Raw genomic sequence first — 20,353 nt, forward strand, 5'->3', positions numbered from 1 at the left:
TTTTTTTTTGTGCTGCACTTTTTTTTATTTAAATTGGGCCCAAAAACCTCATTTTTGCGGCGAACTGAAACCGGACTGGACATGTCGCACTGTGTGGTTTTTGCTGTGCAGAGAGTTTGTTTTCTGTTGCTCTGTGTTGACATTCAGCTAGAAGCTGTCGTAAAAAAAAAAAAAAAAAAAAAAAGGAAAAAAAAAGATCCACAGGGGAGCGCATTTGATTTGCAAATGGCAGGAAAAAAAAAAAAAAAAAATCACCTGCACATTTGCAAACACACACAGACACAGGTGTGTTTGTTCTCCTTGGGAATGATTTGCAATTGAATGGGAGCGTTGTTGTAGTTGACTTCTGCTTTAGTTTAAAAAATAATAAAAAAGTAAAACGTATACCTGAGCACGTGCAGAAGGACGTGTCATGTTCGTCATGTTCCGATGTAGTATGAAAACATGTCTGGTTTTAGCCAGTCTGCTCCATTAAAATTCAGCCAAGTGCTGTTTGCTTTCCCGTCAATGCCTAACGCTCACATTGTGCTCAAGGTCTTTGATTATGCCCTGCTGTGTGTGTGTGTGTGTGTGTGTGTGTCACTGGAAGCCAGAGTTTAAAATGTCATCCAACGCCTAGCGGTGTCATTTTCCAAACTTCAGGTGTGTGTGTTAGCATGTGCCAGCTGTTTCTGTCGCCTCTTCTTCATGCTGTGGAAACAGTCCAGGTGTTTCCTCTGATAGTTCTCTCTCTCTCTCTCTCTTTCTCTCTTTCTCTCTCTCTCTCTCTCTCTCTCTCTCTTTGAACCAGGAAGTGGCAGCCACTCCTACGGCCAAAAAAGTGACATCCATTAGCTCCACTCAGACTGTCACGTCAACAACACATCACAGCATGGCCTCACCCCAGGATGCCACCCATAGTGAGTATTTATTTCATGTTATTTTATTTTATTTTATTTTATTATCTAATACAGAGATTTGTGACCATTTTCAACAACCCTCCACTCTGGGGTTTTCACACTTCATGTTTAAAAGTCCAATCTGGTTTCCAGATAAGGTCCAAGGTCTGGAACAGCACTGAGCAAATACCAAAAAAAAAAAAAACGTTTTGCATACCGTTGTAGGCTTTATTTCTGAACCTAAACTGCTCTAATATTTTTATATTAAAACATATTAAGCACTCTGATTTTATACAGAATTAAGATAACTTTTTCTCTGTCAACAAATATATAAATAAGTATATACCTTCAGTCAACTGCGTAGTGATACATATTATATAAATATATATATATATATATATATATATATATATATATATATATATATATATATATATATTATTTTTCTGTTTTTTTTTTGACAGGAAGTGTATCTTACTAATTATTCTCTTATCATTCAGTCTCATTCTGACATTTCTTGTCCATTCTTTAATTCTTCATGACTTAGGTAGACTATCTACTCGTTAACTCTTTACCTCTTGCATAGCAAATCCCACTCAAATTCCAACTAGAGTCAGTCAGGCACTCGTTTTATTTTACTTAGTCAAGTCTCATGTTTGTAATCTTTCCTTTTGGATAATTTAAATCTATTTCTCATTCATGTTTCTCCCTTTTATAGGAAGCTTCTACATTGGTCTTTATATTAATTTGTCTATACGATGACAGCCATGAAGTCTAGAAAAGTCTCAAAAATGTCTTATATTTTTCAACTCTGGATAAGTATGGAAAAATTGCAATTTTACTTCTATTTTTTTAATTAAATGTTTTTCTGTCAATTTGCTGCGGGATTCTAAAATTTTGCCCCTTCACACTTTGGATGTTGACCCCCTGACTGACACATAGAATATAAAATTCAGTGTTATTTCCCTACTTTTTGAAGGTTTTAAGCAAATTCAGGAAGAACTCAGCCTTTGGTTCCTGTTTTGGGTCTGGTTAAAATGTCAAAGCGTTCCAACAGCTGTGAGCAGGAATTTATTTACAATCAGAATAGAGATACCAGTAAAGAATTAAAATCTACCATAAGATTATATCAGTTAGTATAACTTATTCTAGCTGACTCTTTGGATGCCTTCGAAAAGCAGCTAGAACCTTTTATTGTACCACGTATTTCCCTTAAATTTCCATTTATTGAGCTGTAGCTCATTTTCTCTGCTTGTGATTATGTGTATTTGACAATCATATAAACACAATTTGCATACTCTTTTCCAATTTTTTCAGGACTGGTAACTTTGTGAGAGCTATCCTACTGAAAGATTGGATCTAATATTGGGTCTGAGCGCTGTGATTGCATCATGGTTACACTGTTCCGTCAGCCGAGCCCTCGGGATGGTTAATGCAATGTTTCGTGCCATTTGTTCTGGGAGATAAACATTTGGCGGAAAGCAGCTGTTTGAAAAACTGGATTGTTCATTTCCAGATAAGGCTCTGCCTCGCTGGCATTTTTTTATTTTCTTATTTTTTTCTGACAATCCGGACGCGCCCTTGACGCTGCGATTCCAATTGTGGCAGAGAACCAGTACAGTAGCTACCTCCGCTTTATTTTCTGCCTTTGGCAGATAACATAAAAAACACAGATGGGGTTCAGGCAAGGTACCTCCATTCCTGTAACCTAACAGGTTAGCACATCACAGAGTGGGGACTGCCTTTGTTTATGTCCATCTGTGTATAAAAAACAGCAAAACGTTGAAGAACACAAACACTTTTCTCTAAACTCCACTTGATTTGTATCTAGAATCTTGACTTTTGAGTAAATGATTAATTTTGTCACTTCTGGGATACCGTACTGGATGCAAATGACTGGCACATCATGTAGAGGTTTTCTGTTATGCTTCTTACCAGTTTGTGAAGTAAAATGAATTAGAAGCTTTTTACAGGAAGTAAACCACAGACCTCAGCTCTGATAGAAATACACTGGATGGGAAGGGTGTGTTTGATTTGTGAACCAGGAAATCTTGTGGCTGTTGCTGGTTTATATCAATCTGTTTATGTCTGTTGTAGCATCACAACGGTGACGACATGGAATTTTCCGAAACTGCTGTCCTTATTGACTTTAAGTGGTTTGAGAACAAAATGGCCCTAATTTACCTAGACACTTTTGGTCCTTCAAAATAAAAGCATCTCATGTTTCATTCATTCAGAAATTTAATAATATCAGTTGTTTGCCTGTTTCGTAAATTTATACATTGACTTTGCTGTTAATCTATGGACTTATTCATTAAAGTATTAGTGAGCATTTCTACACTCTAACTTTATTTTATGGACCTTTAAAAAGCTTTTTATAAATGAATGACTATTCTTTATTAATCCTCTGGGAGGGAATTGACATTTCAATACATCCAAAGAACAAATAACAAGCAACATAAGAACTGGCTAGCCAGATGCCTGAGGCTGCAGCCATAGGAGGCGTTGCCCTTTCATCAGATGCCTTGATAGAATAGGGAGACAGTAAAATGTTATAGTTCTTGGTCATTTCATCCTTAAAACACAACATAATCCTTGGTTTATTTATTTATGTATTTATTTATTTTTTGTTTATCAGTAATCAAGGGTTTGCAGTGAGATCTCCTAAATGTTTTGGCTCAATACAGCAACTTGTAGCTTTTTGTGCCTGATATATCAGGAGAGTTTTTGATTAAAAGCTCACCAATAAAATCCAAATCAGCAGCTTTCAACCCAAAATAGTATCTACTAGTTGTATGATGAATTTTCATGAGTCACAAGTTATTTTTATTTTTTTAGATTAGAGGAATAAGACATCAAAAAAAAAAAATATATATATATTTTTTTGATATAAAAGAAATTGCAAGCTGAGCTCATAGTCTGCCCTGAATTAAGAAGTCTTCCTGCTGCAAGGAAACTTAAATATTTCCTTTTAAGCCACCAGGACTGTGCTCTAAAAGAGAAATTAAGTTATGGGGTGAGCAGCAGGCCTCGCTGAGCGCAGGATATAATTTCTGTTTAATTACCACTATGGAGGGAACTTAAAAATCTTCTCACATGAATCTTGCAGACTGCAGCTCCAAAATGTGCCAACTATAGACAAGATATATTCCTCATGTTAAAGTGCGCGCCGCTGTGGCAATCCACATTTCCACAGAGTGCTCAGTGTGAATAAATAACAAGTGTCACTATAAATAATCACATAACTTTGAATGTAAAATGACTTGGGACTTTAATAACAAAGTTAACATTATTTTCACTAGAAGAGAAGAACTGTTTGCTTGTTGATCAGGATATTTCACACTTCAAAACAATTCAAGTACAGAAGTTAGCGATGCACGATATATCGATGGTATCGATCGACATCAATAACCAGTTTGTTTTCTCCATTTTGTTACTTTATATTATAGGTCTTTCATGATCAACAATGCTATTGTGTTCAATACAGTTTCCTCTAACATCACGTCTCTATCCTGTGGGGTTCCACTAGGCTCATTCCTCAGTCCATTGTTTTTCTCCTAAATGTTCTTTTTTTTTTTTTTTTAAATAATACAATTAATTTTTCATTATCTTTTTAAATACAGCAGGTGGTGGCGGTAGTGGGGAATATATATAACATATAATGGCTTTTCAAAATGGCGCTCTCTCCAGTGGCCACCAGAGTTTTTCAGGGAGGTCACTACATTAGGAAAAAAAACACAAAGCGTAAGAAATAACTGCACGCATTTCAACAACTTCACTAAGCCTATGCTACAGACAAAATGGATAGATATTTAGTTGCTCAATCTACAGTGAGTGAGGAGGCAGAGTCTGGGTCAAACCAAATAAAAAAAGAAGGAACAATAACCTTGATTATTCTAAATGTTTCGCGATTTGTGTAGAAAAACCAGCTATGCTACCTGAATTGAACCCCAGTTTGGAAGCCCTTTTTGAAAACACAGAACACGTTTAGGACCTACAGGTGTTGCATCTCTCCAACTGTGGGCCAAGCATCATCTCTCTGAGTTGTTAAGTAGAAAATAACATATAAACACTCTTGGAGGTGAAAGGTCAGACCTCGGTTGTTTTAGTGCTTGACCGTGTTCTCCAGGTAGCAACAAACTTTGTTTTAGACGCATGGTGGGATGAAAATTAAATAAGAGCAACGCGATAGTCGAGGGTGAGGATGTGAAATGATTTGTTGACGGGCCTTAATCCCGCGCCTGAACACGCGCTCATAAATTCACCCACACATACAGATACTAATGATATTTATACATGCTGGCTGATGTCCTTATCACCTGGGATCCATCAGGCCTGCATCTAAAATTAGAGCTCGCTGATGATCCCCGGCGTTGTCCTGACTGAGCGACAACTTTCGTCGCGCCCGGCGAGCCGACAGCGAAGACGCCGCGTAATCTCTGCCAGGCGGAGTGACTGACAGCAGGAGAAAAAGGATCCGAGAGGAACAGAACTGCCTCCTTCAAATCCGCGGCGCTTAAATAAAGCACAAGCGTGGAGTAACTGCACTTTAAACAGATGCAAAGCTCACTTCCAAATCTCTGCGCTGCGGCTCCTTCGTAGCGGGCGTCCTTGTTTACACGCACTCTGCTCGCGTTCCACCAGAATAACAGCGTGATGCCGTGGCGGGCTTTTGTGGCACCGTGTAAATCTAAATGTGTTTATTTTTTTCATTCAGAAGTTATGTATTTTTTTTTATCTCTATATATCCAGGAAGGAGGTAGTGCTAAATAATATATATATATTTTCCTGTGTTTGAATTGTGACAGTTGGAGACAGATTTCCCCAAAAGGCTGTTTTTGTTTTGATTAATCTCCTGCCAGATTGGCCTGCCAAACGATGATGTCTTTTTAATATGGATCCCGTGGAAAAAAAACAAAGATTTTCTGGCTGTTAATTTCAGACATGATCCACTTAGAGGATATTAAGAGATGCAAACGATCTCGTAACACATGAACGTTTAGAAATTGAAAATCGACGATGTTGTGTGTCTGTTTGAGAGCGTACATGTTGACTTTACCTGAGAAACTTTACCTGAGAACATGAAACAACGATTGGACGCTGGAGTAAAACCTGTTGTCATGGGTACAATGAAAAGCCAGCACTTTATCACTGGGTAGAACATTTAGCTTTACAAACAAGCGGCAAGTGTGTGAATATCCTCTTTGACGTGTTAAAAAAAGAAAAAAAATGCCTTCACAGAAGATTAGGGCTAAAAAAAACATTTTCAACATCATGTTCTGTGAATGATGAACTTTGAAACATGACAAATACAGACTGTAGTCCTCAAATGTGGATTAAGCATAGAGGGGTTTCAGTTGTTATATTGTTGATTAAATAAAACTGTTAGAGTCTTTCTGCTAGTCTTGAGGCATTATTACTGTCTCACAATCTGAAAATGATTTAACCAGGGAAAAGCAGTTTCACATTTTAGTTTGGATCATATTAGTCAGCGTTTCACATTCAACATGCAAATCTCAGTCAATCTTTGATTTCTCTGAGATGTTCTGGAAAATCTGAATCTCCGCATCTTAATTTGAGGATCCACACGAGCCCTTTCATGAGACGTTCTCTGAGTGTTTGCTTTCCACTTTGGGAAACTGCAGATCCATGCGCAATTTCAGCGGGATTATCGACGGATAATCTCGACGGCTCGGCACCCACGCTTTTCTCTCCTCGCTGTGCTGCCTTCCTTTGTGGCCTTCTGGGGAAACACGGTGCCTCTGAGGTTAAATGGTCAAGATCGGAGTTTATTATACAGAACATATGAACACAAAATGAAATTTTCGGAGAAATCTCTCCAGATAGAAAGAAAAAAAAAGCTGAAAGAAAATAAATAGACTGCACCCAAGGAGGAGGACCCGTGTTGTTGCTTTTTGCTTTAGGGCAATGCGTCTAAGTCAGTATTTCCCAAGCTGGAGAACTCAAAAAATACTGTCAGAAATAGTTTCTTTTCTCTACCCTTCCACCAGAGGCCTTCCACTGAATACCCTCCCATTGTATTAGCTGCAGTGCTTTTCTATCTGAAGAGATGTCTTTGAAATTGGCTCAAAGATCTCTTGAGGCCAGACGTAGAGGGAACAGATTTGTCCTCACGATTCGTCAGAATATTTTTAAACCATTGAAATCGCTCAAGGTTGAGCAGGTTTCGTAAGCAGTGTTTACTCAATCGAGCCCATGTGGCTGTAGATTTTCAAAGATCTGAGCTAGCTCACGTCAGAATAATTATTGTCGAAGTACCAGGCACAGCCAGGTTTTAGCTAATACCTTTATCGGTAAATCAGTGGCTAGCATGATTGTACTGATTCCCAACATAAATAAATAACCTGTTTAGGTTCTGGTAGCAATCCTTTCTTACTCAAAGCAACAGATGACAAAAATAATCTGATTCCTTGACATAACATTATGAAAATACATCTCTAGGAATGTCCGTTTTTGGTTTCCATACCAGTGAATGTAGCTAGCATAATTCTACATCTCCTCCACTGTTTAAATCCCCAAATCACATTTTTCAGTTTGTTCTGTTTGTTTTTAGGTTGATGTTTACAATTCAGCCGTTAAGTTGTGAGAAAAAATAGTGCAAGTTGTTCTGTTTTGTATTGATCTACGTTAGTCACGAATGGTTACGCAAACTGTCGGGTTAATTTAATTCGATGTCGTTCAGAGCTGACATTAAAACATTTACCTCCCAATCCGCTAGCAGCTGCTGTTTCCGACATTCCCACCAATTCTTTTCCCAGCAAATCTTGCAGTCGCATTCTTATAATTAGATTCTCCAACTAAGAGTTCAATAGCAGGATCGATACCAGTCCTGCATCTGCATGATAACTCCAAATTAGCCTACTGTAGCAAAGGAAAAGGAAAAAAAAAAAAAAGAACATTCAGTCTGGTTCTTAGAAACACTACAGCTTTCATATATTTGTCCTGTAAGAGTTTTTCAGTGATTTGTACACAGAAACCTATTCTAGACAAGCACTAGAAGTCCCTGTTGTTGGCAAATCAAGAACAGGCAGTTCTACTTATGGCAAACTGAATCATACAGGAGTTATTCTGACCTTCTGCAGCTTTTATTTTACTTTTGAGAAAAGGGTTCAGTCAGCTTTGATAGTGTGGTAGGTTAATATCCTTAATATCCCTAAATTAAATTCAGCATAACCCAGTCACCTAACTAAAGTCTACTTGTTAAGATGCATGATTGAAAGGAAACGGGTATTTGCCCACAAAAGGCTAAAATATTTTTAGCTTTAATTTTCTTTTTTAAACTATGCTCTGTCTTTAAATGGTCTTTAAATAAACTACACTGTGTGTGGTCAATCACATAAAATACATTGAAGTACCATTGACCATGAATACCTTCTGGTAGGGTGTACGCTCAGTTCTGATTTCCAGCCAACTAACAGGAAGACGTTACGAATGTCAAATGTCTTCCCGTTTTGCCCATCTATAAATGAGAGCTACACTAAGTGTGAGTGTTTTTCTGGCTCATGTAGTGGGAGATTCATATCTATAAGACTACCATGACATAAGGTCAAAGGAATGTAGGGTACCTCTAGGGTTGGCACTAAAAAAGTAAGCCCACCTCCACTTGACTTACCCTCTCCCAGAAGTCCATCCCATTTTTTTTTTTTTTTTTAAGAGGGGAGCTTCTAAAATAAAGTCAGCTGTCACCAGACGCCCGGGTCCCACTCACTGAGCTGCACTGTTGGAGCTGGTCTCCAACACACACTTTCTTTCTTTCCTTTGTTTTTGGGTTTGGGTGAAGGGTGCTAACTAATCCCGTTTGGGTGTTTTTCTGTACAATCCAAGGCCCTCTTCTTCTCTATTGGATTCTATAACTATTTCCCTTAAAGAACATCTTGAAGGTAAGTGACTTGAACAGCCTCCCCAGAGAATGAAGAGTCTGATGTACTGCCCCTGTTCAACATGACTCAAAATTGGTGGAAAAAGATTTTTTTTTTTTTTTTAGCTCGTGTCCATGATGCCACAAGGATTTGCGTGTTATCATAAAACATACATGGGTCTTTTCGTGTTCCCTTCCGTGAGCAATTCCCAGCAGCAACCCTGATCTGGAATATTCTGAAAGCACATCGAATCAGAGACAAAGTGCTAAGCCGGCATGAGGAAGTGCTTGAGGACAATTCACTCTCCTTGTAAAGAAGTTATTTTGATAAATTTGACAGCTTAATTATTGTGCCTGTTTTACTTTGCCGGTGAGATAGAAATCACCCTCCGTAGGCTGACATTTCAATTAGTGTAGCTCTCTTTGCTTTCCTGTCAAACCTCAGCAGGCAAAAGGTTTGGCCAGTAAGTACTGAACAGAAAATTGCGTTGCCAGAGGCTTTTATTGTGAGGATGGGGGACACAAGAAGGGTGGGTGGGAACGCCTCTGTGATTTGTCTATGGCCTCTGCCTGTTGCAGATCTATGGTCCTTGAACTTTCTTTGTGCTGCCAAGTCGTGTTGCCTCTCAGGTCCTTTAAACACTGAAATCGCTATCACATGTCGAGTCTCTTGGCGTGGTGGATCCCCTTTTTCACTCTTCACCTTTTGCCTCAGCACTAGCCGAGTCGAGAGTGGAGCGACTCTCAATCGGTCCCTGTAGAGGAGCCGTCTGCGTGGAGGCAGGGCCTAGAGGTCAGCAGGCCTTAGCTAAGCTCAATATAGCCGCCAAGTCATGTACGCTGTCAGCAGTGAGGCCTCCCTTGTTGACTCGTCGTGGCCTTCCCCCGCTTCCATTACCCTCTCAGCCAGTGTTATTACCTTTGTTGTGGTGCTGAAGTGTTTGGTCTGAAGGGAATATAAATCTGAAAAGAAAAAACTAGTCAGTCTGAGTCTGTTGCTCCTAAAATCGAGTGAATTTACGCTGTAAGAACTAAATTTGGTGTAAAAATACAAAATAGCTACCATTGAAATTCTGTAATTTCAATAGAGGGCATGCAAAGAATGAATATAGCAACTCAGTTCAAGGTTTAGAGAGTTGTTGAGAAAGCATTGTTGTGTCCCGCTTTGTATGATATTTCTACGGCACTTCATTAGCCGTCCACAGATTATTGTCCCAGAAGTCTTGGGGATAATCAAGATGTTTTCGGCAAATGTGACACAGGTCTTTGTTACTGTTGGTCAGGCATAGCCTTGGTCAGGCATAGTTTTTAGCCTTGGACCTCCCCCATGAACACCATTTCTGGTCTCTTTCTTGTTGTTGAGTGATGAAAATACCTTACCCTAAATATTGTGAGATCTCCGGTGCTTTAGGAGTTGTTCTTGGTGATTTTAGACCTCTTGGATGATTCGTCAAAGTGAGCTCTTGGAGTCGTTTTAATTAGTCGAACACTCTTCCATGTTTTCTCTGTTGTTGGATAACGGTTCTCACTACGGTCCCAAAGCCTCAGATATTACCTTTCACAATCACAGATGACTGTTTGTCATTTGTTCTTGGATTTTATTCAATTGCTTTCTGAGACCTTTTAGCCTACCTCATGCTGTTATCCAGGTTGTATTAGTGATTCTTCAGGTCTGATGCTGTTCACTACTGCATTTGCAAAATAAAACTAAAAACAAAAAAACTTAATTAAAGTATTTTATAGTTTACCAAGGCAAGCAATGACTTTGTCATTGATAGTGTTTTTGCTTAATGAATAAAATCTTCAATAAAACCCACAGAATATGGTAGACATTTACAAAAATTATTTGAAAAAACAAAAAATAGAAGAAATCGGCAAGAGTTCAAATACTTTTTCATGCTTTCACATTCGTTTTAACATAACCCCATAACCAAAATCGTCTAAATGGAAGTATTTAACTAACTTATTTGATTTAGCAGCTTTAAGAAGTTGGTAGTTGTTTAACTGTCTTAAACTTTAACAAATTTCACTCTAAAAAATTGATTAAAATCTACACTAAAGAAACTGTATGTAAATTGTTAACCCAATTTAATTGGCTACAGTCCAATAGTACGCAAAATAAAAAAGAAATCCAACCGGTTTAAAGACAAATCCTGCAAAATAAACCCTGAACCCAGAGACTTTGCCCTCATTACCTTGAGGTTCATTACGCATAATGCAGCCTGTATTACGGATAACGAAGCGTGAGTCGGCGCCAGAACTAATTAGTTCTCACATTGGATACGGTGAATAGCTTAAAATCCTAACGGAAGATATCCCTAATCTCTGCGTTCACTTCTTCGTCTCCACATATGTACTCCTCCACACACCCCCTCCCCATGAAACTGCCTGTTACGGGGGAACATGACGCTGCAGACAGAGCCGGTTTATAAAAAGGCTGGGTTTATTTTTCTCTTCCAGTCACCCCCCCACACCCTCCTCCACTCCCTCCCTCAACCCCCGAAAGCCTGCTTACCTCAACTCTGTGGTATGGCGGCTCTGCATATGACTTATCATTCTGAAAAGCCGGAGATAACCGAAGGGCTGTTGTCATCGCACGCAGACTTTTAAACCTTCACGTGGCTGACCCGTGCTTCAGAGCCGCAGACCATGACGCGAACATTTATCCCAGGTGATAAATGAGGGAATCATCCTTGTGCTTCTGTCATCAAGCCGTTATTAGGATGCGCCACAGCCTCAGGTGTAGGATTTCTGACTCATATTTATAGGATTTAGCGGATGCTGCTATCTTCAACGGTCTATCTTTGCCCCCGTTCCCCTTGACTACTTTGCCAAAAGTAGCAAAAAAGCTATAAGCAGTGCAATGGGATGTTTTCTTAACACGTGGCATCCAGATGAAATCGGAGAAACCCTGAGGCACCTTGAAGTCTCCTAATGTCTCTCCTTGTACCTCTACATTTTGTCCACAGACTGCAATTTCAGCAGAACAGAGGAAGTTTATTGTTGTAGTTTAATCTCGGTATGACCAGCTGGCCTCTGACGTTTGTTGGAGAACCTCGTTAAAAACAAAAGAACTCTGTTTAGGAAAATTCACAAGTAATGTGTAAAACTGATAGACTTGGAGCTATAATTGCATCGCAATGCGGTTATTAAAAAGTATTGACCCAGGAAGCTAACTACATATAAAAACCACACAGTTTAAGATTTTTATTGGAAAAAAAATGGTACATTTTACCATTAAGATTTTTATTAGTAAAATATTTTGCATTGTCCTCTATTTGGAGAAATGTTTTAATTTGTTTAATTAATTTACCGTTAATCCACTGTTTTGTCAACATAAAAATTCAGATATGTTACATAAACAGGTAGATTTCTTAATAATTACAGTTGAGGTATTTTGTGTATTTGCTTGTTTTTCCATTGAAATATGGACACGTCGTCTGACCATTACCAGTACGGTAACGGTCAGACACTGTAAATCTAAATCGCATTCCTCCCACATCATGAATCTGCCACCCTCATGCTTTTCAGTAAGGATGGTACATTCAGGGTAGATCAAAAAGTTTTGTTTTTGTTAAATTTGAACAGGGCGACCTCTTCTTCATTGTTTTGATTTGTCTTTTTTCCTATCTATTACTGACAAAGCAAAGAAGGATTCTGCCTGCTCTTTCTGATCTTTCCGTCTCTGGGGACATAAAACTCCTCCCTTTTTTCTTTCTTTTTTTCTTCAACCAGAAAACATACATGTGCGTGGAAAAAAGGAAACATGTAAAACCTCAAAACAAAACAAGGAGGAGGATTTCAGCGAGTCAAAAGGTTACGGGGCGAGTACGTGAAGAAGACGAATCGTTTCTATTTAGGGTCGTCTTTTATCCCGGGGAAGCTGCTGCTCAGAGCGAGATAACATGCCAAGAGCTGAAAGGTTGGGTGTGGGCGGAGGCTGAGCCTTAACAGAGGCTCCTCTGGAGCCTAATGATGCTTTGTAGCTCAAAAAGTCAAATGTAGAATCAACACTTTTGTCTAATTGGCTGTCCGCGGGGATGTTCGGAACCGCAAAAAGAAAGACGGATTGTTCTTTTTTATTTTCTCTATTTTCCTCTACATATCTCTTGCTCTGTTTGTTGAATGTGGAGCATTGAAAGTTAGAGGATGTCTTCATCAAATTCAGGTTTCAAACAAAAGGCATATCCTTTTATTTTTCTTCTTCACATGGAGTTTTAGAAATCTTGATGATTTAGTAAGGACGCTGCTCTTTTTTTTTAGGTAAAAAAAAATCTATTCCATCGATTCAGCTTGTAGTTTATTAAAAAATAAAAGGCCCTTTTGTACAAAATTATCCCCGAAGACCAATTACTAAATGGCAAGCTCCTCCACAGCTTTCCCTGATGTGCCAAAAGAGTAATGAGTAGGTAGCAAATATCAGCAAACCCCTTGAGGAGACTTATCCAGCGGTCGTGTTAAGTCTAACTTCCCTTTGATTGCCCTATGAAGAGCGTATATTAGTCTAGAGGTATTGTACTTTTTTTAATGTTCTGCATGTTTGTGTAGCCGCAGGTAGAGCCGGGTCTTCAGAGGAGAACCAGGAGGCCGAGCCGGTGTCAGTGAAAGAGCGGCTGGCGATGTATCAGGCGGCCGTGTCCAGCAAGGAGAGCGGCGGCGCTTCCTCCACGGCGGTAAGACGAGAACTTCCACTTGTATGTAACTGGAGACGGAGACGGGCCAGCGGCACACGGGCTCAGTGTCTCATCCTAATGGGAGTTTTTTTTTATTAGATAAAAGTAAAGAAATGAAGAGAGATAAGTTCAAGTCAACTTCCGTACGGGCCTTCACTCACCTGGCCTTCTGTTATGGTTTTACCAAATAAAACAAGTTGGACTCCCAACTTTGTCTGAAATGGGATCTAAAAAAATCAGTTTAAGCTGGCTGGTCATCACATGTCGGACACAAAAGTTTAATTTTTTGCCAAGCGTTGTCATTTATAAGTCCAGCTTTCCGGCACCATTACCTCCCCATACGTGCCCCGTATTTAATTGTTGTATGGGTTTTAGATCAGGGTTGGCCTTTATCGTATCGTTTATCGTGATACATTTCTTACCATATTTTGATCTATCATACGGCTTTCTTTATTGTCGAGAATATTTTTACTATTTTCTCCACTGTTTAACAAATACAAAAGAAAATATGACTAAATGCATCTACAGTGCTCATTTTAGGGAAACAAATAAATCTCACTTCTTTATGTGACTGGTTTCATAAAGCTGCATATAATGGAGATATTTTCCAAGAGCATATATTTGTGTTGGTGGGGCTATAATTGATGTCGTGCAGTTATTACCTCAAAAAGAAGCAATAAAAAGTTTGTCTCATTGTTATCATAATAATACCACAAAATATCCTGATAAAACTTTAAGTCCATATCACCAACTTCCAGTTTCAGGGCAGTCCTGGAAGTAATCATGTGACAAATTTGTATTATGGGGCATCATTTGCTGATTCGTGTTTGTTTATCAAATAAAATCCCACGAAAATCTGGTGAAATTTGTGGTCATAAATTTACAAAATTGAGTATTTCTACAGGGAGTGAGTTGCAAATATGAGCCTTGAGCGTCTTGTAAGTGGCTCTCAGCTTCACTCCCTCATGAGACTTTGCCCCCCAATTTTCTAAACTGAGATAACGTCGCCTGCCGTCTCCTCTCAATGTGCTGCTGACTGCTCAGAAACACTCCGAGCTGCTTTTAAAAAATCTGAACCCTTAGCGACGTGAGGGAATTTAGAGAAATTCTGCCTCACTGCATTTAATCTCGACGAGATAAAATGCACAAACTCACACAATGAATATTGATCCAGTGACGCCAAAGCATAATGAAGCATTTTCAAAACACAACTTGTTGCACAGGATTTAATTGGCGCTCACTAAAAACAAATTACTTGGAGTAAAATGCATATTTCTCGACAGAGCAAGGATTTAGTTTTGTTTTTGCGTATGTTTTTTTGCCTTCCCTGCTCCCCTCTCTGCTGCGTTTTAAACCCCCCGAAGGGCGAGGTTAGAAGTTTCAAGTACGTCGTTTTAGTTAGACACATGGAATCCACTCTTAGCAAGATAACAGCCTGGAAGGGTCCAGATGTCGATTATTTTAAGGAGGAAGTGGATAAACGTATTTCTGAACTGTAACTTGGCAGTTCGTGCTGTTAAACCACTCTATCCTTTCTCTGTTTCTGAGGAATTTTGAAAGACAGTCCTCCCCCACTTTTCAATAAAAGCAGAACTTCACACATTAGTTCCCCTTCATCTGAGTGCACCAACGACGGAAAATAAAATTCTGAATATCGACGTCATTATTTATTGTCAAGGACGAGAAAATAATCCTGGGTGACTTTTAGAGCCTTCGTGCTCTAAACTCGTAATAATTCAACAGCATGAGCCGACAAGGTCAGGCAGAAATAAGGCCACACTTTTCTGAATTTAAGTTTTTCTTTGAAGAAAACTTCTGCTTTTGGTTTTTTATAACCCAGTTTAAATGTTTTTGCGGAGCCGTTGCATTAGCTTCAGCAACATGTAAAAGGAAACATCTAGTACTTCCCCATCAAAACTTCCTGTGTCTGTTGATCTGATGATTATAAGGTATCATCTGACCTCACAGGTGTGTTTATAGATGTCAACCTTCCACCTTTTTGGAGGCCGCTGCTATGTTTCCTGGACTTGTGAACTATAAAATACCTCTAAAGTCCTGTTGATAAAGTCTAGAAATGTAAATAAATTAGAATTTTCTGAACTTTCTAAATAAAATATGTTCTGAATATTCTGAATGAATTTAGACATTGTAAAGAAAAGTGGGTTGCTGCGGTGGGCACACATCTGCTAATCTGCTAATATCAGAGCTAATTTTTCATTTAGCTAACTTTGAAAACACTTCATATACGTAGCTGCCCCTAAATTAATCTTTGAGGATTGTAACTTTGAGTCTGACATCTGTGTTGACGTTTTGGTCATTGACTGCTGACAATTCTTCAATCAGTTTGATGTTTATATTCATGCTTTTATTTTGAAGTCGGTGCAGCAGTTCTACTTCCTGTCCCCATGTTCTCTTCTCTCTCTCTCTGTCTCTTTCTCTTTTTAGCTTTATTTCAAACAAGAAACATACGAGAACAAAACAAAACTTGGACACTAGAGTACAAGATAGATGTGTAATATTTCAGGTCATTATAGAACATGTAAATAATTATGTCAACATTAAACTGGTGAATGAGGATAGCAGTCTTTAAAGAGCCCATGTAATTTGAACTGAAGTATTAGCTTCTGCTAAATACCGTGCTAATGTAATGTTTTAGGGGTTAGTGGCACTAGTGTTTACAATTAACGCTTCAGGGCTAGCACAGCTAACATTTTAGTTAGCACCACTGCTGGGTTGCGCAGGTGTCTTGTGAGAGCTATTTCTGCTAATGCTAACACTGGAAATAGAAGACACGGTTTAAAGAGCAGGTCCAGGCACGGCACACAAAGTATCATCTAAAACTTCCTCCTCGAGTGACTTGCTGCTTTTTTTAAATGCCTGTTGCGCAAAAAGGGTATTTTAAATAACGGCCCAGAAATCCAATGCACTTGTAAATTTAAACTGAGCAGATAAGCTCTGCTCTTCTGGGAAAGCATCTTCTGGAAGGAGTCGCTGATAAACGCTCTCTGAATTGCTGGTAGAGGACGTTAGCGCGGCGGCGCTGCTACCTCTATGGCCTCAGCTGAGCCTGACATTAAAGCATGTGGAGCCTACAGACAGCTGAGTGTTGATGTTGGTAATCTATATGTGTCTGAGGGGTGTTTGGAGGGGCACGTGTGAATACTAGTGGGGGTCAGGAAAGTAGAATGTCTTTGGATTTACGCTTTCTACCGAAAACAGCTGCTGTCTGCACATCTGAGTGTAACATTCTGCATCTCTAAATATGGCAGCGCTTTTGATTAGCATGTTTATATTAATGTGCAGTAGGGGACAAGTTCATACTAATTAATCTAATGTTTCTGTTAATTGATTGAGTAGGAAAAACAAAAAATTGGGTTATTAAACGTATTCATGAATTTTCCATTAAAAGAATAGTTCAGGACTTCTAAAGTGGGGTTCTGTGAAATGACTATGAACAGTTAAAAGGTCAAATATTTATTATTATTTATAATCCAGTCAGCTGGCTAAATTACAAGAAAGACAAATTCTGATGTTGGAAGTCCATATCCTGTGACAGCTAGAATAAAAATCACTTTCTTTCACCAGTAACTCTAATTTTTCTCTGTTATTATTGATAAACAGCACACATATATATAATATTCTGCACAAAAAGTTCTACCATATTTAGTGGCTTTTATTCTTTACTTCTGCTTTAGTACATGGAGCATCTATGTTAAAATAAACTTCTAATTCTTTTCTCACTAGGTGACATTAAGTTGAACTAAACGTTTCTTGATTTAGGTCAGTCATGACTATCAAAAATAATTTTTTACTTGCTAAATGCCACAGTAAGGATTGAGAGAAGATTGAGAGAATTTCCTCAGCAAGTTTCCTTGTACAATTTGGGTCAAACATTTTGGCTCTCGGGTCAGTTTGCTGGAATTTTGGCCCATTCCTCTTGACAAAACGGCTGGAACTGGGTCAGGTTTCCTCTGGGACTCACGTCAAGTCTTAAGTTCTTGTCTACTTTTAGAGACGCTAAGGGTGACGGTACGTACATGACAGTAATCTCCTCTGAAGCACGCCCCCTCCCACCCACCCCCGTTCTGTATTAAAACATTTATAACACGGACACTCTATTTTGTAACACCTCCACTCTACTGTAATGCACAAATAAAGAAGTCACATTTGTTCTTTTGTATAAAAAAACGACACTAAGATGTCTGAAAGAACATATAAACCATGTATTAATTCACAAATATATTCATAAAGAGGTGAGACGTTTCATAGAAAGTCTCATGTATATTACACTTTCTTTATGCCGTATGCAGAAGCCTGCACATAAATATTCTATTAGGGCTGTAATTGACTATACCAAAAGGAGATTATTGTATCAAGTAGAGTGCATTATTGCCCAAGTCACATGGGGAAAGGATTTCTTCTTCCATACCAAAGTCGTCTTCAGCTCTTTGCCTCTAATGCCGTCCTTACAAAGTTTTCACATTTTCTGGCTTTATCCTACATATGACATGCTATAATAAACTAAAAGGAGGTGTTTTAAAGCATTTTCGTGCTATAAAATGAATAATTTAGCGAAGGGTGTTCTCCTGTGTTCCTCTGGTGCGGAAATAATGTCGATAAAGTAAATCTATTAAAAATGAAAGCCTGTTGTAGTTTAGGTTAAGCTCATTTTTAATGTAGTTTAATAGATCAAGGCTTTGATGTTGCCCTGTCATACATTCAAGGTGGTGATGAAAGAAGGTGAATGTTTTATACCACAGCCTCATCTAATCAACAGAACGTGTTTGCCTCCTCACAAGTTTGCATTGTTGTAACCAAAGTAACTACAAAACGCTTAAACGATTTATCAATGGGAGGGGGGGAGCTATCCAAATTAACCTTTCAATGTGTAAAAAAATATCTTATTAGCTCTGATCTGAAACATTAAAGTGGGACAAAACATGGAAAACCAGAAAACATCTGGAGGTATCTCAGACTGTTGGTTTTAACTCTGTTTTTGTGGGTAATCCTGGTGTCTTCGTCTGCTGATAGGTGATGGACGAGTCTGAGGCCTGCTCACTGCCTGGCGGTCTGGCCACTGTGAAGAAGCAGTTTGAGAGCCACGAGTTCAGCTCTTCATCCTCCCAGTCCACCATCACCCAGTACCATGTTCAGAAGAGAACAGTCCAGGTGAGATTTGAACCATCTTCCATCTCTACGTTTGTGTTTCGCAATCGTAAGACGGTTTTGTTGCGACGAGGTCGTTGTGTTCCATTTATGTCCGACAGCGTTAATCAGAAATTACTGACAATTCACAACTTCGAGACACTAAATATTCATGCTGGTGCTATACAGTTGTTGCATGATAGCAAAATTTTCACCTCTCATCCTAAAACGCATGCATTATTACACAAAACAGTTGTCATTCCTCCTTTACGTCACACTATGATGTAGCATAAAATGCAGTTCATTTATTCATGTTTAGTAAAATGTATTTCTAGATACATTATTGTCCATTCCACAACAGGAAACGGTGTGAGTGAAACTTTACATATAGATTAAAGAAATCTCCACCACTTTGAAAACATTTGAGGCAACATTTTGGTTACCCTGTGGGAAAAAAAGACAAGATGACAGAGTAACAGGCAGGATAGAAGTGATTTGTAAGCACTGTGATTCCCATGATTAGCCAACCTACAGCAAACATCTGCTTCAGATCTTCCAGAGTTTTTGAGTTTTATGATATCTTAAAAATTCTTGCAAATCAGCCTCAGAACTGCCTTTTAGTCAGAGTAGAGTAATTGATTAAATGGATTATTCAATTCTGGACAGTTTCAATCACTGACTGATTCTGACTGATACCTTTGAATGCACATAGATCAGATTTTCTTCAGATTTTCTATAAGTGAAGGCAAGTGTAAACACACAAAAAGACTGCATGCTAAATTGGAATCAAAATGTAACACAGGGAAGTTTCAGGGTTGTTAAATTTGACTTTTTTCCCAGTTCTTGTGCGCAAAAATCGGATCACATCAAAGTTGGATAAAATCGTCTCACATCTTATGAGAACCTGACATTCTAACAGCGATGGATAGACTTTGAGATCCGGAATATGTGATATTATTACATGATGCAGAGCCTCCAGCATTTCCATAAACAGAAAATTGTGTTTTGATGATTGCAGGCGAAAGTGGGGCAATTTTTCTCCCTCCTCTTTCAAGCGAAGAAAACAAGAAAGACAGATTGCTGCTGTCCTTTCTCTGTTTAAAAGTGAAAGATATGAATGATTTACATTCGTCTCTTTATTAACAAATCTCGGCTGGTGTGGCGGAGGCCTTTCCAGCGGATCGACTCAAAGAGGGCACCTTGAACTTAGCTCGTCTGTGTGAATCTGTCATCCTGCACGTGAGCAACATGCCACAACGTGTCAGCGGCGGCCAGATTTTTTTTATTTTTTCTTTGTAGTGAAGTAAGGCCAGTTCGCCCCATTTGCTTATTCAGGCAAAGAGGCAGACCTGATTCGTCGAGTGCAAAAAGAACCTTTGCTGAATCGTGAATTTTACATCAGGGTCCACGAGGTGAACCGTCAGAACTCGTTTGATCAACTCGCCGCTTCTTTCGCAGCAACTTGGAAGCGCCTTTCCACAGGTGTGACATCCAGCCTCTGTTTTATAGCAGGATGGAAACGTAATGCGGTGCCAGTGGTTTGAGGAGAACAGGACACCCCCCCGACCCCACTCCCTCCACCAACGACCCTCCATGTATCTTTCATGTTAACAGCGTTCATACAAGCGGAAATACATTTCTCTTTCATCTCCTTCAAATTGCATGAATCTCAAAGGAGCAAACGTCTGATTCGGTTTTGTGCTGTTTTTTTTTTTTTTTTTTTTTTTTTTTTTTTTTCACGTCTTTTTTCCCCCACAAAAATGAAATTTCCCCTTTTC

At 38.9% G+C, this 20,353-nt stretch overlaps 1 protein-coding gene across 4 annotated transcripts in view; it reads left to right on the forward strand.

Moving 5' to 3' along the window:
- xirp2a (xin actin binding repeat containing 2a) overlaps positions 1 to 20,353 on the forward strand; it is a 71,211-nt gene that overhangs the window by 33,306 nt on the left and 17,552 nt on the right. For 2 of the 4 annotated variants that reach the window (XM_015059595.1, XM_015059604.1), the window contains exons 2-4: positions 791 to 899; positions 13,306 to 13,430; positions 18,462 to 18,599. In XM_015059595.1, the coding sequence (XP_014915081.1) occupies positions 791 to 899; positions 13,306 to 13,430; positions 18,462 to 18,599 (372 nt within the window). Of the gene's footprint in view, positions 1 to 790; positions 900 to 8,598; positions 8,780 to 13,305; positions 13,431 to 18,461; positions 18,600 to 20,353 lie in introns of those variants that run through there. The other 2 variants (XM_015059613.1, XM_015059621.1) reach the window with 2 other exon arrangements.

The sequence above is a fragment of the Poecilia latipinna genome, unplaced genomic scaffold, assembly GCF_001443285.1.
Source record: "Poecilia latipinna isolate Pla-1442-1.1 unplaced genomic scaffold, P_latipinna-1.0 Scaffold65, whole genome shotgun sequence".
Lineage (NCBI taxonomy): Eukaryota > Metazoa > Chordata > Actinopteri > Cyprinodontiformes > Poeciliidae > Poecilia > Poecilia latipinna.